The following is a 27,923-nucleotide window of genomic DNA, read 5'->3' as shown; positions in this document are numbered from 1 at the left end:
GATGTGACATGTGACATGGCGTGACCCTACCTGTGGATGGTGCAAAAAAATCCATCTTCACTAAAGTCTGTACATGTCTCAGCCACAAGGAGGCGACAGTGCAGCATGATTGTGCCTCCCAGTGATGTGTTTCATAACTCACCCTTTACCCTCTGCACTTACTCAAGCACAACTTTTATGATGAAAATATAAACACATATATAATACATATATACAAACGCATATATATATATATTTTACAGTCAGACATTTTGGATGTAGATAAATCCCAGCAGCAGGAAGGAGACAGTGGAGACGGTTCAGCTGGGGAATCCTGCTCTGTACTCTCCGTCTTCTTCCGTCAGGGCTCATCGTGCAGAAAGCATCATAACAAACTCTGCAGAGGGAGACGGAGACAGCGGCAGAAACACTGATAAGCACTAATGACACTCTAATAATACCATAAAGGACAGCACAGGATGCAGCCACATTGTTGTCACGCCCCATGACGCAGAAGTGGAAACAAACACAGCTTGTGATGTGATGCAATGGTGGAGGTATAAAAAGGAGAACATTTTAATTATGTAGAAAGAGTAAACGTGTCAGTTTTGTTTTGACTTGTTTCCTGGACATGGATTCAACCCATTCAGAGGTCAACAACTGCAACGGGCTGACTGCCAGGCTCCAGGCGCCATTTGACTCCTCTTGTAAATCTGTAATCGCTTTGATTACTGCTTGTTTCAGCTCGATGATGGCATTGTCATGGATTCACTTGTCAATCAGGACGGCTATTGATGCGTCCTGTCGATGAGGCTAGTTTTCACTACATCCATCCAATCAATCACGTCTTCCCTTTTCTCGTTGTCTTCCTGGGGGCGCTTGGCTCTGAAAGACTTCTTGTTGTAGGTGTGAATCCATCGATTCACTGAGCACTGCGGCCTAATTCCAGATTAACCCACTAACATTATCTCCGGAGGTGCTCCTCTAACCGTTTTTCTATAAAAAGACGCGGCCCTGTCCTCGTCGGCTGACCTGCCACTGGGATATTTTGTCACCGCTCTAGTTCCTGCTGTGGATGCTTGTTCACCAGGTGCCTTCTAGGTTATACTGCACATGTGGCTAAAACAGGACGGACACACCAAGCGCTGCCCTGGGGGGTAATTGATGGGAATGAGGAGCACTTGGTTATTGATCCCCTCTGAGACTGACACGCCGATTCATATGTTTCCAATAATTGCAATTGATTGGGCTGCTGAGACGAGACAATCAGGATAACACCTCTGAGCCGTGTGTGTGTGTGTGGAAGCCTGTAATCTCTCGGACATCCATGTGGTGTTGACGGCACACGTGCACACCGGCATCTAAGGGGAGAGTGTGTGTTTGATTGTGCACCGTTGTATTGTTTATTGTGAGGTAACATGTGGCAATGTAATTTCTGCAAAGTCCGTGAACCGTGTGTGTGTGTGTGTGTGTGTGTGTGTGTATAACGTGACAGGTGTCCAGGCATATGTATTGATTGGCTTAATGCACTGCTGATTAGATTGGATTGGTCCGTCCGACCTGCCCACCTTGACTCAACCCCCCTCTCTCATCTGACCCTCTGCCTGACTCATTTGCTCCTCCTGCTCCCGTCCTCATCAACTGTTTCTCTGACCCCTCTGCTCTTCTCCTCCTCTGGGCTGCTCTCTCCTCTCCTACACGGCTGGTTACAAACCTTTATTGTCACCTTTGACTCAAAACTCGACATGTTCCCAATACGAATGGAAACTGGATGTTACTGTATGGTACTGGATTCATGTTAATAACCTCCATCGAGGAAGTCATCTTTATTATTTGTTGGTTTATTTGATAGTTGGATTATGTAAAAATGGCTTGACTGATTTCCATTAAAGTTGGTGGAGGGATGGGACCTGGGTCTGGGAAGAATCTGTTACATCTTGGTCCGGATGCAGATTGAGGGAACCAGGATTGTTTAACTGAGAAATGAATGATTGAGGTGATAACACCACTTCCTTTTCCTTTTACATTTCTATTATAAGAACTAGATTATGTGTAGGATTGTTTGGCCTTGGTGGTGGTATGTGCTCTACTGAGTGTTTAATACGTAAAATTAGGTTAGTATTTCTTCAATGTTATTTTCTTATATTTAAATGACCTATTTTTTGGTGGCTTAGTTTTTTTTTTTTCCCATGTAACTTCGCTTGGATAAGATGCATTAAAATGATAGGGTATCCATCCAATACCTAAGCCAAGATCACAATTTACTAATATGATATGTAATATTGTTAAGAGAATGTATGTTGAATGAATGTTAATTATGTGAGTTCACTGAAGAAGCGATCAGTACATGAATATACACAGCAGCAGCAGAAACACAAATGCTGTATAGACCTAAATGTTCCCACGCTCAGGATCAATGCTTTCTGTGTTAATCCTATTGACACTAGAACTGACACTGAAATCAAGTCTTCACTTTGGTAACAGTGATCGATCTGCTCACCCTCCCCTTTTACCTAACTCTATTTCGGTATTACTTTTCGCTGTTTTAGCTGTTTAGCTAACCGACTCTAAATGCTCCTCACACTCTAAACTGCTTAGTAATTGTTATAAATAGAGATTGAAAAATACTATATGGCTACTTTCTCTTTTAACTAAATTATCTGCATATTATTTCAATATAATCGCAATTTATAATTTTGTAAATTTCTGGTCCTCTGGACTCTGGAAAAAACATTGGTTCTGAACCACCAACACCACAAGTATGTTTAAAGGTGACATCATATTCAGGTTCATGATTTTAATTAGTGTTATTACTTGAAAACGTTTACATGCTCTCATGCTCACTGCCCTGAAACTGTCCATTGCTGCAGCTCCTCCTTTCAGCCTCTGTAGGAAAACGCATGGTTTTAGCTCCTGTCTCTTTAAGGCCCCTCCTTCTTATAAAGCCCAGTCTGCTCTGATTGGCCAGCTGGCCCATTCTCTTGTGATTGGTCAACCGCTTCCAGCCTGTGTAAAAAATGTCGGCCTGTCACTTTAACTTTGTTTAGGGGGCGGGCCAGACTAGCCGCTGGACGTGCATTATGCAAAGTTACATAATATCCAAATGTGCACATTTCCCTGGAAGAATCGTCTGGACAACTGACGACACGCTTCAGGAACAAGACACCACAGACATAAGCCTTTTTTTTGCCGACCTTGCACATGTAAAAAACAAACATAACACACCGGAGGAAAGAGAAAAAACTGAAAATGCATCATATATCTCCATTTATGAAAGAAAAAGTCGACTCCCCCTGACACGTTTCCTCCCCCAGGTCCCAAACTACTCACCATCAAAGTCAATGTTGCCGTCTTTGTTGAGGTCAATGTCGCCGAGGATCTCCTCCAGCTCACCTTTCTTCAGCTTCTCCCCCAGCAGCGTCTTCATGCCTTCCTTCAGCTCGTCACATGTGATCTTTCCATCGCCGTCACAGTCAAACTGCAACGTGTCGGGTTCGGGAGCGAGAGGGGGCACGAACATGCGGTGAGCGAGGGAGATTCAAATAAACGGAATCAAAGGTGAGGAGAATTATACGTGACACAAGGACAATACACGTCTCCGGGTTAATAGGGAGCGGACACACTGAATTCAGGATGATGGAGGAGAAAGAATGACGGAGATGGAAGAAAAAGAGGGAGAGGAGGGAGGAAGACAGAAAACTTCAAACACAAAGTAGTTTCACATTCATACAGTGTAGTTAACATGGTTGCACGAGGAAGCTGGAAGGCTGAAAACTGCTTGAGTCTGCATATAGGGGCTCACAGGTGTTGAAGAGGAAGACTCTTGAAGTGGCTGTGAGGCTGAGTTGAGAAATATATTTGTATTTGTTCAGCTCTGAAGTTTCTTTTCAGAAGTAGCAGAGTTGAGAGGTGATTCATTATTCCTCACAAAAGAATCCAAACACCAGAATAGGTACATTTCTGGCCTTTGACAGCATTACTCAGGAAATGATGATGACGCATGTGTGAAGGAGAAACTTTAGCTTCTGAAAAGAGAGGACGCAGTGAAAGAACTTGTCACATGTCTGTTCCACGAAGAGAGATCAGCTTTTAAAAACCTCTTCATGCCGGTTAATGATTATTTTGTATCTCGCTTTGACACATTTATCAGGTGGTCTAGTTCAGAAAGAGATTAGTGGTGATTACAGAGGTGACTGTCACACAAGTGCAGCACAGGATTAGACATAGGTGGGTTATTTAACTGACATAATTAGCTTTAGCACTCCAACCACTGTAATGTTTAGTTTAGTTTTGTTATCGGACGCCATGCACACAAACTGTACATAAAGATGAACGACATGACAGCTCCAAGCCAAAGTGTCTCAATCGCCGCCTGCTGGCTCGCTACAGTTTAGGTCATGAACCCCACCTCCTGCATGTTGGTGGATGGGACACGGACCAAACTAAAAAGTCACATCAAATGTAATTTTCTCAAAGATGGTTTCTGTCATTGTAGGTAGTTCTCATCCCACTGATGTTTGTCCAAGTGTTTTTATTTTTCAAGTAAGTTTGGTTTTAAATAGTTATTTGCTGATCTGACTTGTGATTGGTTAAGTGTGTATATCAATGGGACCTCCCTCTGCGGTGGCTCCATCCCCTGATCGCTATTGTGCAGCCTTTGGTTCCAACTGTGCAAAATGGCACCCTATGTCTCTGGGATATTTTAGCTTTATTTCTGGATATTGGGGGAGGAAGTGGAGATGTGTGGTCCATTTTTATTTAAAGTCTGTTCACGCACATCTCAGCTGTTTGGCCAGAGTTAGCTTTATAGCTAATTAGCATCTGCAAACCCAGGGCAGGAAATTATAGACAAGATGGTACAAAACAATTGTATAATCAATTGTTGACTGTGTGGTGGTCGAGGTGCTTGATGTACATTTACATGCTATAACTGATAAATACCGTAATTTGAATATCTGCAGAAACTCTAATGACAAAAATAACCTCACTCGTGCACCTGATGTCCAAATCCACACACCTTGCTTTCCATGGCAGCCAAAAAATTGTCAAACTAAATGCCCAAAGCTGTAACATAGATCACATGTTGTGCACTGGATTGTATTTTCGATGTGATCATTAGGAATAGTTTTGTGTTTGTGGCAGCCATTGAAAACACATCATGCTGTAATGTGTTAAATAAGTGAGCCCAGGTGTGTGAAGCTGAAGCTTATAAATAACTTCATCAGCACAGTTGTTTAGAGACTGTACAGAACACCGGGGCCCGGCTCTGGGGGATAATCAAATCACTCCGTGTACCTGCCTCTGTACTGATGTCAAAGAGAGAAACTCAATAGATATTTCCTCCAAACCAATGAGGCAACACACAATTTCATATGGAGTGGACATAGCCAATGAGCAGAACATTTAAAAGTATAAAATCCATATGAATGTTGGTTCTTTAGCTTGCAGGAAGCAGCATAAATAAAACCCTCATCAATCTAAAACTTTTATCCTCTTAAAACTTTTCTTTTGCATTTATTCTCAGCGAGCTTTCTTCCCTCAGACTTGTTTACAAGTAAGAGCCATACACTCATGGCATCCTCAGAGGAAAGGCCCTGTAGCACACTTCAAAGTCCTGTCATGGCACGAGGCTGCAGCCGCCTTGCTTGAAGTTAGAGTTTTTGTGGCTGGGGACCTGGTACCTGTTTGAAGGCACAGCGCAGCTCCTTCAGTCCGACCATGTGAGCCGTCTCGGCCAACATCCTCGGCCCCATTAGTGAGCAGAAGTCATCAAAGTCGACATGTCCACCCCCTGCAGGAAGACACACAAGTGGATGCTGACGCACGTATGCACAGGTTGACTACCGAGTGGCAGCCGGTGTGTTTGCAGTCTGTCTACCCATGCAGTACACATGAGAAAACATTAGCATTAAAAAAGTGTGTGTCTATGTGTGGAGACTCCTGAGGAAGAGATCTGGCTCCCTGACAGCTCCACTGTGTTCCCCTGCAAGCTCACTAACTTAGTCTGTCTGTCACTTGATGCAGGGCAGATTCTGCTCTATGTATTAATCTGAGCTTCTTCTCTGTGAACTGTCTCCTGCTGTGGAAACTACGGTTATTAGAGCAAAGACATTGAACCAAAACTGTTCTTTTTTTGGCCTTAAAACTCAAACAGTTCTGCAGAGCTGATAGGAAAGTCCCTGAAAATTCTTTTTGATTCAAGCCACTGTTAGTAAAACTGAGAGTATTTATTAGAGCAGCTTTAAATGGAACAAACTATCAATGTTATGTTCATATTCAGCTTCTCTCTTCCCTCCTCATTACACATTGGAAAAGTGTAAAGTTTGAAACCTGCATTTCATGTGGTCTCCTTCGTTAGCTTTGTTGGTGCTTTACAGTCTCATTGTCGACCTCTTACGTTAAGTCACACTGAACAGGACCTGGAGGTCAAAAACTTTAAGTAAAAGTATTCGTAGCAAACTGTACTCAAGTTTCACAGTTGGAAGTACTCATTAGAAAGAATTGTTGGGTTATCAATAAATCTTTGAATAAAATAACCTTTAAGCTTTAAATTCCTTGCTTCCAATTTTAGGTTGATAAGAGTATTGTGAATTTCAGCCCACCGTCTGAAGTAATCAGAAAAACTAACAATTATATGCATCTTTAAAGCTCCTTTTTGCTCAATGTTAGATTTGTATACGTATTCGTGCACGAATTGCCAATAGTTGAAGCAAGATGATGTTTCAGAAACTCTTTACTCTGCGCTGCCATCTAGTGGATGTTGCTTATCAACCATAGCAACGTAAGGACGGATGGACGTGACAGTGATGGTTAAATCGCTTGAAGACGACCTTTCTCTTTTCATATGTAAAGGCAGCATGTATGAGTCTTAACGGTGAGTTTAGTGTCTTATACAAAATGAGTTTAACAAATATTTTACGCACATTGTAGCTTCAGTGCATGAAGCTACAATGTGCGTTCACTGTGGTTCCTTCAACCCAGTTAGAGGCAGTTGTGTTGTGTTTGATCCCCATGGTAATTATCAAAACAGACTGATACAATGGGAAGGCTCATGTTATTAGTTTGACAAAAGGCAGGCTTATTTGATACTGTGTACACCAATAAGCTGGGTCTGTTTTCATTATCTGGATGTGGATGAGAAAGACGACGCAGGAGCCATGTGGCTCAATAAACCTAATCAGTACTCTGAGAATCAGGACTCTTGAGAATGAGAATCAAGCTGTGGCCAACTCTGCTGAAACTAATGGCGTTAACTGTCATCTAGTTACAATGGCAGCTCACTCATTCTGAAATAAAACACCACCTCTGGAGGTTCTGGGATTTTTTGAGTTAGTTAAAGTTCACACTTGACACAAGGTAAGGTATATACGGTATATTTTGGCAGATGGTCTTTACCCTTGTGGAGCAGCGGTCTGGGGGGATTCCTGACACCGCCTTGAAGAATTTCTGTGCCTTAAGTGGGTCACTTCATATTCACGGAGAAGAGAAATTCTCCCAAAAGTCTGAGCAGATTATTATTTCTTCCAAATTGAAAGTGGGATGCTGGTTTTGGAATGAAAGACGGAATTTCATGGTATTAATGGCTCTATGGGGATTACACCAGAGAGATTAAGAAAGGAGGATCTAAAGCCCAAGACACCTTATTGGTCAAATTAAGGCATCAGTGAACAGATGAATAATTCATATTTCACATGATCAAATATGAATTATAGTTACAACCACTTCTCTTATGGTTTCCCTTTAAGGTAGAGATGCATCACATGTTTGTGCTAGGTATTAATGTAAGTTATAGCATTTAAAGCTTAACAATAGAAAATTGTTGGACCAACTTCAAAAGATTGGTAACAACTCATGAAGATAACTAGTTATATTACCTTGCTTTAAGTCAGACCTACATAATAATCTCATTGTTTTCCAATTAAATGTACAATATGTAATTTTGGCCAATAGGGGTCTCTCAATCAAAATAATAACAAAAGTCGTGAAGCAGCGTGGGATCATGGGAGTTGTTGTCTTCACCGCTATTTCTGATGAAAATCGACCTGATCCGAGTCAGGCACAAATCGTGTTTAAGATTTGTTCACGTTTCGCGGCAAATTGCAATTTTATACAGTCTAATGAAGAATTGTTATATCTTTCATCTTTAGTTATAGCATATATAGCTTAAACCTAAAGTGTTTAAGACCAACTTAAAAATGCTTCTATTGGTAACAACACATGAATTCTGTTTTATCAAATTAAAGTTAAAAAGTTATATCAACACACTTGCTTTAAATCAGATCTACTTAATGATCTGACTGTTTTCCATCAACAGTTTGTATTAATGTAACTTCAATTTAAGTAAGTCAACTTAAAGTAGTTTAACTGCAACATTACATCAAGTGTTAAAATCACGATGAGACATTTTCCTGTAATGCAGTGTTGTGTGTTGGGTACTTTTGTCTGGAACAATAATTGCTTGTGCTCTGTCACACTTTTGCTCCGCTAATCATCAGATGTGGACGTTTACGGGAAGTTTACGTGACGTCGTCACAGCGACGCCTCTCGCTCGTCGTCATCGTGACCGTCTAATCAGGAGATTATTTACACCTGGGACAGCGGGTGAATGTAATTAAGCAGCTGCTGGGACAGGAAGCAGCTGCACGCCGCTCCTCCAGGATCAGAGCTGAGAAAAACTCACCGGCTCTACCCACTGGGATGTGACTGTGTTCTGGTTAAGCTACTCTGTGGAGCCAGAGTCCAATATTTTCCTCATTATCAGTGTTGTTGTCTAGGGCTTGAATGCTAGGTTAAAAGTGTTCGTGTGAACGAACTGATTCTGAGCAGGCGCATACACGTACGTCTCTGAGATAACGAAATACGAGCTGATTATTATAAACCATGTACAGTATCTACACATCCCTAATTAAAGGGCTTAATTAACAAATCCCATTTCAATGTAAAGATTACTTATCTCTGATGCAGTCTTATCATATTTGGTTTTATTTACCAACACTGTGAGATATCCATGTATGAGCGTTTTGCTATGAGCAGCTTTTTTTAACAGATGTTATTGAAAACAAAGGACAACACCAGCATTTTGAAGAAGAGAACCTCCAGACCCAAGAAAACCTTGCCCTCTTCAAACCTCTCCCATGATCATTTGCAGCAGTCACTCCGTCACAATCTGCAGCTCATGTGCAGCACTCCGCCACCCGGCTGTAAGTGGGACCATCTGCCTGTTGCCTGAAGACAATCTGTCTATAGATGCATGTTTAAAGCTTAACCACAACACAGGAAACAAACAAAATCTGATCTGTGCGGAGCAATAAGGAGACTGTAACGTTCCTGAAATTAACACGTGACATGTAAATAGTAAATAGTAAACATAATCTAGCTTTTTACAGTTTAGGCTTGACGGATGCTGTTTTAATCATCGTGTTGCTCCCTCCTCTGCAATGATTTAATGATGTCGGACTGGAAAATCAGCACCAACAGCTGTTTATCCTGATGAACCAACTCCTAATGTTCACACTAATGACAGAATGCTGATGTTACTGCTTAGTGCAAAGATTTCATCAGCTGTACGGAAGCATGGTCTCCATCTACTCTGGATAACTAATGGTTGTCCAATAAATCAATGCAGAAGTAGGGGACGCCGTCATGCATCATGCATACCAAAGTATATCAAATGCATCCCTTATGATTTCAGATTATTTTCTCAAAGGCGAACAGAGAAGATGTGATTTACAGAGCGAGTTTACTCAAGGACAAAAAGCTATTGAGCTTCGTCTGTTAGGGCAGAAGCAATGATTCCCCGTCTCATTTGGTCTGAAGTTTAAAGTGTGTTTTCCTCTCACTGTACACATCTAATATTGTTGGGACGCAGCATGATTCAGGCTCCACTGTGAGCTAACTCCACTGGATTGCTTCGTACGTGATGCCTCATTAAATGGCTGCATGCGCCCAGTGCTCTGCAATTTACCTGTGATTAACCTATTCCCACACACACACCAGAGGCAGTGAACCGTGCAAGGTGCTGCTCTGACCATCGGGAGCCATTTAGAGTTCAGCGCCTCGCCCAAGGACAGTTCAGCGTGCGGACAGGATGAGCTGCAGATGACTCGATTTGCCTCCACTCTCATCACGATTTGGAATTAGGATATTTCAGGACGTCACACTGAGGTCCTTAGAGGTTTATGTAAAGTCTTGGCAGAAACTTGCAGGCTCCGGTCAGAGTTGCAGGTCCTGAACTGACAACGTGTAGGTGTTACAGGCACAGGATCTCACAGCTTGAATGGCAGAAGTCCAGAGATCAATGCTGTCAAGATTCAACTTAACTTTATACACAAACCCCACACACCAGTCTTTATGAGATTATTCAGAAAAGAAAGCAAAGACAAACACGTCCTCATTTAGAGCAGAAAGACGAAAGTTAAGTCTCGACTAAACACACACTTCTATATGCAGACTCACACTCTTACACCCCTGCACCTGCAGCATGAGGGTCATTAATCACGCTGCTAATACGTCTCCCCAACCTCAAAGACAAACATTAGTTCCTCACAGTTTCCTATAGGAACAAACGTGCAGCAGGGTTTGTGTAACACACGCAGACACATTACTCACGCTTCATGCCTGCTCACCTCAGAAAGACCCATCAGTCATGCACATACGCTGTAACCACTGAGGAAGAAATGAAAACCATGCAATCATATAAGCAGACAGAGAGATACACACATTTCATCTTGATTTGCTGGATGATCTCGATGAGCTCCATCTCTGTAGGCATGTAGCCCATGGTCCTCATGCAGTCGGCGATGTCTTTGTAATGGATGAAGCCGTCCGCGTCATAGTCAAATTCCTTAAAGGCCTCCTGCAGCTCTGACAGACACACAAACAAATTACAGCAATTGCAGCACAACATAAAGTGGGGCAAAGTTTTTTTTCCCCCCTCGACACACACAGCGTGCACAGTCACTGATAGCGATGCTTTCAGCTGAATGAACTTATCTCTAAGTTGTTGACTCCAGCAGACGGAGCTGTAGCCGCCTCTTGAGAACAGTAAGTTTTGTTGTTTTAATTTATCTTGTAGCTGTGAGTCATTTCAAGACACATCTGAGAGAGTTTAAGCTTAACAGTGACAAATATCAAGGCAATTGTTGAGGCTGTGCATCTGTTCATTCGTCATTTATCATGTGTTTGCATCATAATTACACCCACAGCATCTTACCGTCCAGCTCCTCTGGCATCAGCTCCCTCTCCTGCAGAGCAGAGAACAGAAACACAGTGGAAATCATTACAACACAGAGGACGTGGTGTAAAATCAGGGTGCCTCTAAAACAGCAAAGGCTCCTGAGAAAAACCCCAGTGATAATCTGTTTTCGACGACCAAATTAGAATAACATGCATATCATGTCAACACCACTGCATGCTGACAGAATCCTCTAATGGGATTTCACCCGGCGACATGTCTTTCTAATTTGCAAAATGCCACAATGCCACACACTCCTACGTGCGCACACACACGCATTACATCTGCAGCATCCTGAGGGAGACGCAGCAGCACAAGCTCAGTTTGTGTGTGTGTATTCAAACACACACCTACGCATGGCCGACATGACGGAGCATTTCAAAAACCTCGGATCATCAAGTTCAGACACTGATACACGCACAGACACATACACACGTATGATTAGCATACAGCCCCAATGTGTGAAACGTTCAGTATTCTCTTCCCTTGTTTTGACATTTGCTCAGGGTGATCTCTCGCTCCATCTCTCCTTTTTCACCTCCTTTCCCTCTTTCTCTTCTCTTTTCAGAGAAGTTGAGGCAAAGCCAGGAGTAGGAATAAAATCCCCACAGAGTCAGTTAGCATAATGATGGCGCTAAATCTAAGTTTGCTAAGTGCTCAAAATAGCAATATGTTAATATATTCCACCGGTGGCAGACAGACAATTTTGTTAATGCTTTTGATTCAGTCCCCTTATGAAACCACATTCTGCACCAAATTTTACACACTCATAAATATCAGTCCTCTAAACATCAACTTTTATCAATATCCATGAATTATTCTCCGAGACATCAACCAAAATGTGGAAAAACTCCTCACAATGTTAAAGACAAATAAAAACAATGTCTGGATTCGCCCCCTGATGGATCTGCAGCAAATGCACCTACTGGGTTTTTCCTTGACCCATACTGCATCCTTCCACCAACTGTAATGGTAATCTGTCCAGTAATCTGTGCGTAATCCTGCTTAGAAACCAACCAACCAACCAACCAACAGACAAACAGACTTGAAAATTGAATTGAAAACAAAAGAGAGGAAATAAATTAGCCATCAGTTGTGATAGACTCAGAAAAGAAAAGCATCCACCAAGGCCCAGCAGTCCCCTTAAATTCAGTCAAGTTGCACTAAATTTAACATAAATATCAGTTCCAAAAAAAATCTGTTTTCATCAAGATCCATTTAGGGAAATTGCTTAAAAAACGTCCAAACTCTCAATGTCAAAGAAAGTAAAAAGAAATCCTGGCTCCACAACAAAATTTGAAGGTTTCCTCCCTGACCCATACCCCCAAGTTTCATGGAAATCAGTTGTGTTTGTGTAATCTTGTTTACAATCGATGAAACAAACAGACAAGGTTGAAAACATAACCTCCTTGGCGTATCACATGCATCAGTCCTTGAAACAGTAATCCACTCAGCCTATCTGTAAACATTTACTGACACACATTTGCATATGTAAAGCTTGTACATTGAAGTATCATCCTGAAAAGAAACCATTCATTCTTTCAAAGCAACTCAACGACAACATGTTGTCAGCCAGATGCCTGTTGTTTCATGTTTATGTCGCAATGGCGCCTACAGCGTCTTGACTCTATAGGGCCTGCCACACTGTCCGGTTCTCCTACAGAAACATCAGCACATCCACAGGGGAAGCAGGAAATATGCAAACTCCAGTCATCTTGCTATGGAGCAACTGGGCCTGACATATGGAGATATCGCTTAGCATAACTACGGCACGAGCCTGAGGATATCCGTGAGTTCAAAGAAACAAGACTGACATAAAAGCTTATAAAGCTCTGAATATTGTGTGCACAACTTTGCTCTGGGCTTTTCCTCCCTCTCCGTCATGCAATTAGGAAAAAGTATTGAGGCTCAATAGAATTCAAATACTGCGCAAGATAAAAACACCAGTAGATGAAATGAATACTGCCATTTTACCTGGGTGTATTGCCATTATGTCAGATTCTACCTTTGTTCCACTGGGCTGTGCATTTCAGAGGTTTTACTTGAAATCTCCAAAATATGCTGCATTGTTAAAGCTTGTGAAAGAGCAGCACAACCTTGACTGTTCAAATGCTTTGACTGCATCAGCCACTGCCAGCTCTGTGATTAGTCGCTTTACTTCCTGAGCCAAAGGCGCTCCCATCAAGATTATGACTTAGAAAAACCGTCACTTCCAATAAAGTGCAGCAATGCAGTGCTCCACGAGTGCTTTTCTTTTGATTCTCATTTCTATTTAATCCTTAATCATACTTCTGCACTTTTATGTATTTACGGTGGAAATATGCTTCTAATTGTCTAAGTGTTTTACTTTATCGCTGCTTCTAAGGAAAATCATCTTTCAACCGTCAGTTGCTCTTTTTTTTTGCCGCTGAATAGGAGAGATATTGAAAGGGAAATCAGCAGCCGGGAAACTTAAATACAAAGAGAGGTGCAATATTTTCACTCTCGATACATGTTGGCATTCAGACTGGCTAATACATAAATCATACAAGGTCATCCTGCTCAAGTGCACAATAGCTCCAGGAAAAGGAGAGGCCGCCGCAGTTTATTTGGAAGCTACTCCGCATGGCAGTCGTTCAAATGATTATTCACTGTATAATAAGGCCAGCAGAGTCGAAACGCATATACAACGCCAGGATGCAATTACCCCAATAGTTTTTCACTGTGTGTCGCCTCAGATACTAAACTGCTCATGATTTATATAAACCTTTTAAATTGTGTAATATGATTTTTGATGCCACAGCACAAAAAATAGAAAAACTCTCTGTTGGCCGTGACTGCAGCAGCGCTGCTGTTTACCCTGCACAGGATCCTCCAGCCCACAAGGGCATATTAAGATATGAAGGTCAACACATTAATTGGATTTTTTTTCATCCAGAAAGGATTAGACAGCATGCACCACGCAGACTCTCAATTCATGTGTCAGAACGAGCCCATTAACAGTTAATTTCATTCTGTCTGCCTTCACATGGCCCATTGAGCAGCCCACTGCTTTGTAAGCATGTGACGCATGAGCACATGTGAGAGCTATGTGGACACTCCACACAAGCGCATACATTATTGGAACTGCATTTAAAGTGACCACACACACACACTCATGGTATTTACCTATTGATGGGCACACTCTGCTCTTCTGCTGTCTCTCTATCTGATATTCAAATCCACCAATTGTCTTTCTTGGGCCATTTGTCTCTCGCAGCTCCAGTTGGATGTAATGAGCGCTGACAGTGAACCTTGCTATGGGAGTTATTAATACTTGTGTTGAGGCAGGGATTAGGGAATGCTGCAGGACGCTCTCCCCGCTTTTCAGTGTCAGGGCACAAACCAGAATAGTGCATGTGTGTCCTCTGTCCTGTGGAAACCACGCAGACCCCTGTACCTTCCTACTAGGAAGTTCAACCCAACGACTGTCACAGTAAAACAAAGCAGATCAGTGGTGGCAGCCGGTTAGTAACTCAGGGACCGATGTGGACGAGGATTTCACAGTTGGTCAAGGTCAACAAGAAACTGTTTTCATTTCTCTTGAATCGTTTTAAAACAATGAATTGGTCTCATTGAGTATTAAGAAATCTAGTTATAAAACATCTTTAAAAAAAAAATAGTTCACGGAAGAGCCCTGGGCTGTGCTTTGTAATAAAGTATCAGCATAATAATAATAATAATAATAATAATAATAATAATAATAATAATAATAATAATAATAATAATAATAATAATAATACGGAAATCTAAAATAGTTTAATGGAATAAATTCGTCAGTATAAGGACTGAGCCCTTCTGCAATTAAATTCACTCACATGGGATGAGAAGCATATACTGTATATGTACATATATGCAATATATTGCATGCATGTATATTCTATATATTCTATATTAAAGTATGAAGACATATATTATTCAAACCATTGCTGTAAAATCAAGTTTATAAATCTATATAACAGCTGAGGGAATACATACTTTCCTCTGAGTAATGGAGGGAATCTGTTCGAACATTAAATTCATTCATTCATGCATCACTATCACTGGCTCATTAATCAGCTGTTTTGACATTCAGCTGACAAGAAGTGAACAATCTCCTATTTTATATTTAGGTTTAATTTGTACATTTTAAGGAAGATAAAATAAGTCCTTACTTGAATATACTTGACAAATATTTTTTTTATTTGCCATTAAGGGTTCTCCCCTTCTCAGTCAGGCTCATAAAAACCCTGAACATACAGTGTAGGCAAAACAAATGATAAAGTTTTATACTGTGGAGATACTCAATATGTAAATAATGGTTTGAACCGAAATGGGGAAGGTGCCATTGAGCCGGATCATTTGTTGGCTCATTTGCAGTTACTCCATATATCCTGATGGCCTGCAGGAAACTGGGATCATGGTATCAGACATGACCAGAGCCAATTTTTAACTTCAGCCAAGCCAAGCATTAATGGAAGCCAGCTCAGTGTCCCGGCCGTAAATCATGTGTGAAGTGGAGTTAGAGGAGTGACTTCTTTATATATTTTTGGAGTTAGAGGATGGTGCAGCAGCCCACGCTCCTGATCAGATACTTTCATCATTGAATGAAAACGAGGTGTTTAATGATATTGACCCTTACACTGTGTTGAAGTGTTTTATAGCAGCAGGGCGTTTCAGCTTCACATCCTCGTGGTTCACAGCAAACAGCCACATCCACTGCTTATATTTCCAATCGATAGTCACCACCTAGATTCTGCTGAACAAATGGGCCCATTCTGCAGCTCGATTCTGGGAAACTTTAAAGTCAATGCAGTGTGATTGTTGTCTCCAAACCTCCATTTTGTCAACATGTGTGTGCCCGTCTCTTCCCTCTTTTTTTCACACGCTCATTGAGAGCGTCACGTGCAAAAAGCACATCAAAAATGAATAAAATAAACCTATTATTCAACACAATTAAAGGTCATTATTGTAACACAACACTGTTGCTGCACTGACCTGTCCAAAGAGTTTATTGAGGTAGGAGATGTAGGCGGCGGCCACTGCTGAGCTGTTGCTGAGGCTCCTTTTACCTTGGCGATGAGACCCCTCCTCGCCAGCGCCCTTCCCTTTGGCCGAAGAGGACTGTGACCTTGAGCTGTGAAGTGGGCATGTACGAGTCAATGAGTTGAGCGCTGTCATCATCGTTAGTAAAAACACACTTAAGAGCCTTTTGGGTGATATTCTTAGAAAAGCGTTCCTCCAAAGCCCTCTTGTGTGAGATGATTAAAACACAACACGTTCCAATCAGCTGGCGTCCGTGAATACCTCAGTCACCAGAGAACGGACGGCAGGAAGTGTTCCTCATGAGGACAATTTGTTTTTGCCGCTGATGTACCAATCGATGGCACTAATTGGGTGCACAGATCTACACAGCCCACTCCCCTCGCCCTAATCAATGTTGATTAGAAACAGAGAATGATAATAACCAGAATTTCTTGGAGAGGCTGAGCTGAAGGGCCTTGTTTTTGAATCTCCCAGAAGCAGGCGATCTGCCAGCTGCTGCTGCCGCTGCCCCGCGCCCCGCTCGAGGAGACATGCTAGGAGAGAAAGAAGCTTTAATCAGTTTTAAGTGCACTTAATGTCCCGTGATTAATATGAACGCTTCTCTTTTTTTACTGCCAACAATAAAAACCCTGGACTATCTGGAGCCTGTAATATAGATCTAACATCCTGGAGGAGGTTAGCATGGATTGCTAACAGATAGAAGCAAAGGAAGACAAATAAATGAATATGTAAGAGTTTAAGGACTACAATCCCCAAAAGATAATTAAAAAAACATAATATCAAAGCCAAATAACAATTTATAGTAAGACTGTCTTTCTCATTATATTTTTAAAAGAAACTCTTGTTTATGTCACAACACAAAATTGTCATTTAGACTGATGTAACATGTTTACACATCTTTTTAGTTCATGGTATCACTGACCTGGCTGCTGATGATGGTCGACTATCTACTGCTCCCTTTGCACCTTTCAATGACATCCTGTCTGGAAGAGACACAGGGGAAACAAAGAGGAGAGTCTTCTTTCAAAAAGAAAGTCCAGTCATAGTTTGAAGTAAGCTTCATATCTTTGTTACATTGTTAACAATTGATCCAGTTCACATTGCAATTTAAGACTTTTGTATGATTTACATATGTCCTGTCGTCATCAACTACATCGGACGCGTCTATACTTGACATTGATTGGTTTGTGGACAGATGTGCATCTTTGGATGGAGAAAATAAACCAGTTCATTCTGGAAATTTCGTTACCACTGAAATACCATTATGTTACCAGTAAAGTAAACGTCCTCGTCGTTGAAACATTATATCGTCGGAGGTAAAGACTACAAGCTATCCTGTGAGCCGCTTCCAATTCTTATTCTTCTTGTCTCAACTTCCTGCAATTTGCCCATAAGTCCAAACCATCCTCAGACTCCAAACGATCACAACCATAGTTTCTTTGACCCGGACCGAGGCCGCCCCTTTAGTCAGACTTATTGGTCCGTTTGTTCAGACCATGGTCTGAGGCACCTGAACTTTCGATTCAGACTAAACTAAAAAGAAAGGGCCAGACCAAACAAAGTTGGTATAAAAGTTACCTTAGTTTAAAGCATTAAAAAAACACTGCAATGCCCAATATTGTTCCAGCTGCATTTACAGATATTTTTGAGGGTTCAGTAGAAACAGTGTGTTGCAGGGCTTTCGAGGTTCGTCACCGAGCTGCCTGCTGTGGCTGAAACTGACAATGAGAATGAACATAACAATAGTGTTGAGACATAAAACCTAAACAATGAGCTTAAAAATGACAAAACTGTCTGTAGAGCTGAGAGCAACAGCAGAGTTTAGTGATGATCATCGGTGAGTGTGTCGGTACAAACGACCCAATTCACATTATATTTGCTTCATCTTTAAAAATCGGTAAAAAGATGCAGGTAAAAGCAGCTTTAACTATTGATTTAAAAAAATCTAAAAAAAAGAAGAAGCATGAGCACAGGATTCAGTTTAAACTATGACTACCACGTCTCCAGGGAGGAAATGTTATCCGACCGAGAGACAGACTAGTTTGGACATGAGGACAAACAATGAAATCAAAACGATACACAGAAAATAAGAGTGGGTGGAGAGCTCAAGATAGCCGAGATGAGAGAGTCACAAAGGGAGGAATAGTGCGAGACAGGGGAAGATGGAGAAGAGGAAGATGACAAAATAGTGAGTGAACGATAATCGCATGACTTGCAGAGGAGGAGGAGGAGATACATACTTCTGTCTGTTTGAGAGGCAGATTAATATTCCGTCATGCAGAGCTGCGGCTCTCGGCGTTGATGTGTTGCAAACATAATACCTCACTCCACCATCTCACAAGCCATAAACACAGACACTGAAGATCTGCTCCAGCGGCCGCTACTCGAGGCCTGCGTGGACCACGACGGCCATAACAAGAAGAGACACGAGGACCAGCCAGTTTGCTAAATTACGTTTGACCGTTTAATGTCCCTCTGCCAAACGAGCCGCATTCCAAACTCCCAATGGTTTGATGGAAACGTGCCATGACTGAGTAGAGATTGCCTGTCTGTCACGCTTTCACACAATCAGTGTGCATGTGATACATGGCGAGGGCAACACGCTTAGAGCATGTTAAGGGGTTGGGGCGGAGACATTTTCTAGTCCCAACACAAATGCAATTCAAAAATGGGAAAGATTGGATGGTATTTATATTATCTGTCTAAGCTGCACTGTGCTATAGGCCCATAGTGCAACTATAGTAATAGTTCTTTAATGGAAATATATACAGTACATGAGTATATGATGAGTCATACATCCTAGCTTTCATATAAAGTCTTGTGACAGAGAGAGAGAGAGAGAGAGAGAGAGAGAGAGAGAGAGAGAGAGAGAGAGACCTTTGCGCAGCCACCCTTATTAGGACTTGGCATTGCATTCCATTCATTATGGACAACCTAACCAAAACCTAATGCCTAACCTTAACCATGACCAATTCATGCCTAACCCACACTTCATATCTCAGCCGGTACCTCAACCAGGACCTCAGAATTGAAGTAAGCCTTATTAGGACCTGGCTTTGGTCCCCATGAGGTCTACTTGCTCAGTGTGTATGCTGGAAAAGGTCCTAAAGAGATAACAAAAACGACACACATACACACACACACACACACACACACACACACACATCTCTTCCGCTCCCCAAAAGGTTCACGTTGTACATGTGGGTAAAGCACAATATCTGGACTTTCTATAGTAGCTGTCTCACATTGTTTGCCTGAATAATTGCTCCCATCTTCACTGAGCACAATCCCATCAGGTTAAACAAACACACACACACACTGACAGGCACGGACACAGACACAGCGCACACGCACGATTCACCACACAAGCCACCGAGCAGCACTCTGTGTGTGTGCAGATCTCCTCCCTAAGTGGCCAATTGCTGTCAATCACCGAGCCGACACAAGCAATTTTAGATCCTAATCACGCTAATTGAAGTAATGAAATTGAGGGCCAGGTGGATGGGGGCTAAAACAAACACAGCTAACGCGGCTGATGATGGAGAGCGGCCTGCACTTGAGGGCTGGTGGTGATGCGGCAGCGGTTGAATGGGCCTGGCCCGGGGAGTTAGGGGTTAACCTCTAAATAGGAATTCTAAATATATTTCACAAGAGCCACTGGAGAGAAGGGCAACACAAAACAGGGGCAGAAAATAGAAAGCGCTTAGAGAGGTGATTACTCCACCAAGGCTGCACCATTCTTTTTAATCTGCTACTTCAACAAGGGGGGAAATGAAAAAAACATGTTTTTGTTTTTTCTGCATGGATGTGACAGTGCCTCAGAGCATGTGCAGTGATACACATCGTCCTGATTTGCTGATAGTGGTCAAGATGATTTCTGGAGAATACTTCCCTCCTGTCTGGGAATATGAGAGCGTTGCACAAGGATGAATTTTGCGGATTTATCCAGCGAGACACACTCATGGCCACAGAGATATGGCTGCTCATAGTTGTTATGCAAATTTGGTTCCACTTGAATTCATGAGCTTGGGTCATTTATGACAAATAGGCGACATCTAATAGAATTTCAACAGGTTCTTCAAACTGAGTGGGAATACTTTTTCCAGTGTAATGTGTCTGTTAGGGTGGAGAAGTGTGGGGGTAATGGGTCTGTTTCTGTCACCACAGAAGACAACGTAGAGTTGAAGTCTACATAGTCCACACAATCAAGTGTCACTCGTTGGTTTGAGAGCTGCTGTTTTGAGGTTTTGTTTTGTTTTGCTTTTTGTCCAGCGCCATCTGAATTTCTTTGAAACCAGAAATAACCATATTTGACTGAGAGCTCACAGACACTGCATACACCTACACCTGCGCCCATTGGATGGTAATAGTTGTCAATCACACTGCATCCATGCCCCAATGTCAGTGGCGGCCTGCACATCCGGAGCACCGGGACATTTCCCGCTGGCCTGATGGTCTTTTTGGCCTTGTACTGATAACTTGACCAGAAATAATATAGCAAACAGGAATGGGTTGACGGACCTTTCAAATCCACTGATCTGGCAACCGACGTAACTGACGTAACCATCGGACATGACTTCTCTCTGCGATGCACACAGCCGCTAAAGATATTACAGCTCCGCTATCTGAAATCATTCAAGCAGCCTTGCTCCTGCTTTAACAAGTTGCCGAAGGTCGTGGTCAGAAGAACAAGAAAGGCGGAGCAGAGAGGGAGAGAATTAAGAAGAGATAAGCTCTGGCCTTAGATACTGCAAAATAAGCAACATGTTAGCCAGGAAGGGACCAACCAGGTCAGTCACGTGACACTCACTGTGCAGCAGTACAGGACTGCGGTCAAACCTCCACTCACTTGTTTCTCAGCATTAAGTTACGAGTGTGTTGGGGGGTTCAAAATGAAAGCAACCTTCCTGACACTTGATGTTTGGACAAATGGGATGTCACATCTGTTCAGTCTATCTATTCAGTATTCAGGAAATTGAGACTTAAAAATTTAACGATTTCTCATTACCACTGTGTGAAAAATTTGTCTAACTTTATAATGAAGTCTCACTCTGACAATATCAGGCCATTCTGATGCAGAATTTCAAAGTAAAATCCCTTGAAATACCATATTTTCACCGTTTTGGTTGTGGCCACAGAGAACCCGATTCTTATGGCACTTGCATCACACAGCTGATGTTGCCTCAAGCTTCCTGGCTCAAGCAGAGATGAGGAGTGGGAAATCAATTCTTTCTACTACTCTACAAACTTTTAAATGTGCGGTCTTCAATGCTGCCTCATGTGACATTGTGTGAGATTTTATAAAACTTTATTCACATGTGCAGTTGAACTTATTGCCACCTGCAAACATCCGTAATGTGCTCCCTTGAAACACGTCACGTTTTCCACATAACTCCCTTGTTTTTGGCTCTCAACCTAGAATTACGCTTAATGTCCCTGCGATTTGTTGAGTGGCTTCAGCAAGAGACCTTCATAATTAACAGACAAACAAACAAATCACCTGCTGGATCCAGGAGAAAAACAGAACCAAGTCACGGACAGAGAAATGATCCTCTCAGATTGAGGACGAGTTCAGCTTCAGGCTTCTTCACCCCCCCCCCTCTCTGTCCTCTGTGTTTTTGTATCATCGTTCTCTTCGCCCACAGTCCAGTCAGAAGACAATCAATCCCTGAGGACCAAAACCAGCCCTGTGACTGATCCATAAACAGCCGATAGTAATGCAATCGGATCTGGCACTCCATCTTATCTTCACCTATCTTAACACCTCTCCACTGCGTCCTCCCCACACACCCCCACCTACCCCTCCACCCCCCCTCCCCCCCAGCACTGATTTTGTGTCACAGCTCTGAAATGAGACTGTCGCCTTTGGTATAACTGCGGACAGGGAACAACAGAGGGAGAGAATGAGGGTTTTTTCATTTGGGAGAAATCACCTTTTCTTGCTTTGTATAAATCTAGTCTAATTACAACCTCTCGTACATTTCTGGAGGGCAGCCTGATAATCACACTCTCGGGCTGCTTTGAATACGTCTGTTGTTTGCGGTTGCATTGTAACAGGAGCGCAAATATTGAAGCAAAACAAATGCAAACAGTGGGCCGACCATCTGCTGGCTCGCGCAGCAAAAAGCACTTGAGCTCCAGACATATCAGACGAGAGACGCCTGTGAAGCTGCATTTTCACACATGAAACTGAAAATTCTCCTGAAGTCATCCAAAGGGGCTGTATGTGAGGACGCAAATGCCTCAAGTCAGTTGCTCCGGAGTCAGTGGGCATGTTTCTAACACGTGACAGACACAAAACCCAAAAAACGAGAGTGCCATTCATGTAGAAGAAAGAAAAAGTCAACTCGGAGAGACAACGAGATTTTCAAACTTTTGGTGATAAGAGCCGACGCCAGTGTTGATGGTGTGATGCGCTGTAAACAAAAACACCTGATTTCCACAGTGGAATTCATACATCATGTCTTTTCATACATCAGGCTCTGCCCTGACGCCACCCATCACCTGAATGTTCCAGAGATTTTCCTGTTGTTATTGTTACTGACCTAAACAATCTCCTGCTGCGTTGTTAATAAGTGAAAGTCCACAAAATCTCGTAGAATAGGGTCCGGACACAACAGAGTGAGAGTGGGCCGCCTCAAATATACAATTTTCAAGACCTGGGGACTACAAATGAATCACATATCTGGTTCCAGTTTGTTATTAAACATTTCAGAGATTTATTTCAGAGTTGACACGTCACTATAAATCATTAGTGCAGCAAAATACACTGATACAAAATCCTACCTTCTTCAGCCACCAGAAGAAAGTGAAGAAATAGATTTCTATTCTGTATATTCTATTTAATCAGATTGTTCTCCTTGTTTGTCTTGGATGACAGATGCGAATGAGGCGTATCTCGTATGAAGCCTTAACCCAACCTGAGGATTATATAATGAAAGGTGATTATCCAGCTAAATATGTCTGGATTAGAGCTGTAGCTGTGGCTGCGTCTGTCCTCCAGAAGAAAAAGGGCAACGGTATTGTCTTACTGCAGATCTGTTGTGGAGGAATCAATTCATATTTCATATCGAGCTGTTTTTGGTTCGAGCGACTTTACATTCAAGATGCAAAATCATTAGTGAACAGCTCGAGGATCCGTCACAGACAAAATCTGTCAAACCAAAATGAGTTTATTTCAAAGTCTGCTTAATATTTCAAAGAAGAGAAGAAAAGTAATTGAGCTCAGATAAAAGTCAGAAGCAGCACTACATATTTTTGTAATTAATTGATACAGTACCATATTTAAACTCAACATTAATTCATAGAACTGGGCAACAAGGAAAACACAACTCAAAATACTAAGTGACCACAACAAACTCACAGTATAATAATATAATTAAAAAAAGAACTAGTCACACGTGAAAACCAGACATACACTGTAAAAATTAAAACCAGAAATTGAACAAATCTTTGTAAACATAGCAAAGTATTGGCTTCTTATGGAATATGCTAGTTCCCCCTAAATCCCCCAGACCTCTGTGAACAGTGAACATAGAATTCTCCTGTATTCAGAACTCAAAATGTCAATCTTTTTATTATTATGGAAAAGAAATCTGGCGCTGTTGCTTTAAAATGTTGAGGTTTCTTGACCTTTTCACTTTTTAAGTGTACGAGCAAACCCTTTTCACAGATGACGAGAGGAAAACATGCAACAACTGCAAATAAACACAAAACAAAAAAAGCACAACAAACTCAGTTTTAACTTTGTAAAAACAAACAAATCATATATATATATATAATAAAGCAAAATTTACTGCAACGTACATAGAACAAAGAGGCTCCATCGAGAAACCTCCCCTTGCTGTGGCAGGCATTTGGTACAGTCCAGGGTCCAGGTGGAGGTGTAGCCAGTCACCAGATGATAGTTTGACTTGAGGAGGTCAAACATCTTATCACCACAAAAGGTAACTGAAGACAGATGATGAATGATATTCGTCAGACACAAAGACAACAGAACGTATATGTTGTCAATACAAAACTAAATGTGTGCGTATTTAGCTAGAAATAATTTGGGACATGTTGCTGGTCTGATGGTCATATGGTCGTCGAATGACAACTGTGAACATCAGCTTGAGATCAAATGCAGGTAAAATTTTTAAAAATGTTATTGAGGGTTTCACACCAAGACACTAAAAGAGCCACAATGACTTTGCTGAAAATTGGTATAAAATGTCAAATCAGAAAATGTCCACATGATGTAATATTGCAGCCATTAAACCATGGCGTCTTTTGATGCTCATTGGCTTTTAATTGAAATGTCTGGGCAAGCAGATAATGAATATCCCATATATAACATCAGTACGTGTGAAGAGGGGCCTATAGAGCAACTGAGGAGAACATGAGAGGACAGTTCATAAGGTTAATTAACTACAGATGAAAAAGGATGTCCATTTGAGCCTTTGGTGACGAGTCCTCATACTGATGCATGGAGCGTTAAATGTCGCCACTATAACGATAATGGCTCCACTTTGTGAGGGTTTGGGTTTAAGCTCGGGCGTTTGGTAAAGCTGTCTCTGCAGCGGCAGGCACATTTGTGTGTCAATGTGTGTGTGCGCGGTGCATATCCATAGCTTGAGTGAGTGAGACAATCCTCCCCTCTTTGTACTGTCCATCCCTCCATCCCTCCATCACAGAGCTTTTCCTCACTGACAGAGTTCACTGATTGACTGCTGTTTGTTGGTTAAGTCAGGCGAAGGACTTAGGGGGATTTCAGGTCCCTGAGGCCATTTCCTATTGAACGCTGCTCTGTTTATTGACTGTCGACTTGTCCCAAACATGCTCACTATCCTTGGTGAGAGAACACCTTAGGTTTAACCTGTCGACAAGCTCAGAATTGTCTTTTCCCTCATCACATAAACTGTGCATCATCCTCATGAGCGTCAGTGTGGAAAAGCTCTCGGCTGTTCCTGTCCTGTGGCTGTTGTCTTTGCTCTGCAGTCGTCGATATTTGCACTGAAAACCCTGCTGAATTAACCCATCTGTCGTATAAATATCACACCTTTCTTCAAAATGTGTTTATTGCAAAATGGATAAATCTTTTCCGCCGTTGTCATTTCAGTGAAAAATAAGCTTTAATTTTACAGATTACTGACCAGAAGATCTACCCAAGCAAATATGTTTCCCAATAACATTGTTGTGCTCAGGAGAAAACAAAAACTGCAGGTAAGGCACAATCAAATTGTTCACACTTTCTCCTGCTCCCTTTCTCTGGTCTTTGCCCAGCGAGGCAGTGCTGCAGTGGGGAAACTGTTTAAAGAACCTACTCCCCTGTGCGATCAGACCCTCGCCACGCTCAAATATGCTTACCGCGTCCAATCAAAGCCCTTATTTCGCACTTTGCTATTTTTTTTGAGAGAAGTGGAAACTTATTTCAGCCCTTACCTCCACAGAAAAAGACAAGGAAGTGCAATAATGTTGTCACATTTCACGCACCAGTCAGCTCCCAATGGAATATAGACCTCTGCATTGTTGACTTGAGTGGAAACCAACTTCTTTTAGCTGGCTCTGCTCGGACTGGCTGGGGGCAGTGGTGCAGTTTTGGACAGCATGATGCTAAATCCTGGAATTGCTACTTATAAATCACTAAGCTGTTCAGATGCAGTCATTTGAGGACATCCCATTTTTTTGTTTGTAATATTATGGGTTTTTTCAACCATGATATTACATCTATTTTGCCAGTGATGTTTTCAGGGAGACACAGCAATACAGAATTTAACACTTGCTTCCTTATGGGCTTAAATTAAGGTCAACAATATTTTGAACTTGTTAAGTGAAGCTCCCAATAATTTAAACGTTTGTAGGTGTCAATCGACCTGAGAAATTGGAAGAGAAATACAACTTAGTACATGTACATGTGAGGGTTGACAGCCAGGAGTTAGAGCACCGCCCTGGTAGGTGGGAGTGGAGAGCTCCCCGCCTTTATAAGGAAAGGTGCGGGCAATCACTGCCTCTTTGTCTGATGCCTGGTAGATGGTGACTGCTGGGTTTGTGCAGGTAAGGGAGACTGGGAGAAAGATGTTTTATTTACCCGCTTGAAATCTAATGAGGTGTTTTATATATTCAGTTGGCCGTGTCTCGATCCAGATTTCTGTGGCCCCATGGTTGAGTGAAGATTCAGGGCTCGCCTCTCCCCTGTTTGAGCCACAGCACAGAGTCAGCCATCCATGGTCGCTGTAAAGTAGGGCCCCATATTGAGTAGGGTAATATTTAATAGCAACGTAAAGGGTGATCCCCTCTATTGTATTGGGTTGCAATTTGATAAATGACCTTGTCTCCCCCTCTTTGCAGATTAAGTGCCAGACTGCTGCTTTGCCTAATTCCGGTGTTGTCTGACCACTGGTTTCTCAGTGTGCTCACGTGGTGGTGTCTATTGGGGTTTGTGATAGAATCTCCCCGTAGTAAGTACGCTGCCTACATAATGGTCCCTGCTATTTAGGTTAAAGTGTGTTGTATCTCTGTGGTCACAGTATTTGTTGTTTTAGCTTTTATAAACATTCAGAAATAAAAAGCTATTTGTTTTTATTCATAATTGTCGATAATTTTTTCCTTTCTTAGGTCCCCCATTCTAATCCTCCCATTATTAAATAAAGATTTAATTGTGAACTAAATGCACATCTCTGCTCTTCTTGAACCCCTAAAAGTTGATTGTGTCCATGCACACTGATGTCATTGGAGTCAAGCATGACCCATAGGCTGTTTTAATTCTAAAACAGTCATTCTAAACACTGTGTTGGGTCACATATAGTTAAGATTAGTATAAAACCAATTGTGCGTGTGTATTACATTAATACTATTACGTTTTCATTTTAAAACATATATCATGTGACCGTTCACATACACCGGACATGTGCGTGCCAGTGTAAACAGGAAGTTATCAAGAGAGTTTGTGGTGATAAGAGCCGACGCCGGTGTCTGTGTATTGTCAAGAAAATCACATGACCTCCGCAGTGGAATTAATGTCACTTCCTGCCTCTGTCGGCTGCATCCCGCTGCTCCACCTCTCTCCTGAATAGTGCGGAGGATTTGTTGCTGTTGTGAACGCATCCGTGCAGAGAACCTCCTGCTGCGTTGTGCATGTTTAAAAGGCAAACTGTGTCTGATCATGATCCGCAGGTCACGTCTTTAAACGTCTATACAGTAACAGTGATGTGATTTAAAACTAAAATGTAGTTGTGGATGTAGCTTTAGACAAAGATAGTAAGGAGAAAAGTAGTAAACTCCCACATTGTGTGTGATACTGAAGTTACAAGTACAAACCTTGTTTTCACATTTTACATCTGAATCCAATTGGAAAATTGCAATCCAATCACAAAAAAGAGTCAAACTGTCCAAGCAGAGAGCAGATAGTTCCGCCGCCTGGAGGGTGTATAGTACATTTAGAAGATGGACGAGGGAGCAGGCTCCTCTGCGACCCAGGGGTTGAACATAATGTTACAAGCTCATAATCTTATTGACCCTAATATGAAGCTGTATATCCTGAGTCCTGGAGGTGTGGTTGGCTTAAGGCAACAAAAACACTGTCCAAGGACAAACACCTTTTGAAAATTATAGTAAACATGTTTTCAATATTGAATCAAAAACATGATTTTTCTTTGATATTAACACAGTGATTTGAGTTACTTTTATA

At 41.9% G+C, this 27,923-nt stretch overlaps 1 protein-coding gene across 1 annotated transcript; it reads right to left on the bottom strand.

The window, feature by feature from the left end:
• Positions 1-157: 157 nt before the first annotated feature.
• Positions 158-23,175, bottom strand: cabp4 (calcium binding protein 4). Its single transcript, XM_035173758.2, has 9 exons — positions 23,042-23,175; positions 17,178-17,238; positions 16,678-16,788; positions 16,208-16,346; positions 11,192-11,222; positions 10,699-10,842; positions 5,661-5,770; positions 3,310-3,457; positions 158-376 (listed from the first exon to the last, which is right to left on the bottom strand). Exons 2-9 carry the CDS (start codon positions 17,231-17,233, stop codon positions 348-350), a joined length of 768 nt encoding a protein of 255 aa, XP_035029649.1. The 5' UTR covers positions 17,234-17,238; positions 23,042-23,175; the 3' UTR covers positions 158-347.
• Positions 23,176-27,923: the final 4,748 nt, after the last annotated feature.

This window comes from Hippoglossus stenolepis, chromosome 2 (genome assembly GCF_022539355.2).
Source record: "Hippoglossus stenolepis isolate QCI-W04-F060 chromosome 2, HSTE1.2, whole genome shotgun sequence".
Classification (NCBI taxonomy): domain Eukaryota; kingdom Metazoa; phylum Chordata; class Actinopteri; order Pleuronectiformes; family Pleuronectidae; genus Hippoglossus; species Hippoglossus stenolepis.
The sequence above is the reverse complement of the archived record's forward strand: the minus strand, read 5'-3'. Positions and strand labels throughout refer to the sequence as shown.

Bases quoted from the DNA above. Each gene is read 5' to 3' on its own strand.
- cabp4 (XM_035173758.2), bottom strand. From the start codon at position 17,233: ATGTCATTGAAAGGTGCAAAGGGAGCAGTAGATAGTCGACCATCATCA. The intron at 11,223-16,207 runs GTCAGTGCAGCA...TCTGCTCTGCAG, and splicing joins TCAATAAACTCTTTGGACAG to GAGAGGGAGCTGATGCCAGA. The intron at 10,843-11,191 runs GTAAGATGCTGT...TGTGTCTGTCAG, and splicing joins GATGCCAGAGGAGCTGGACG to AGCTGCAGGAGGCCTTTAAG.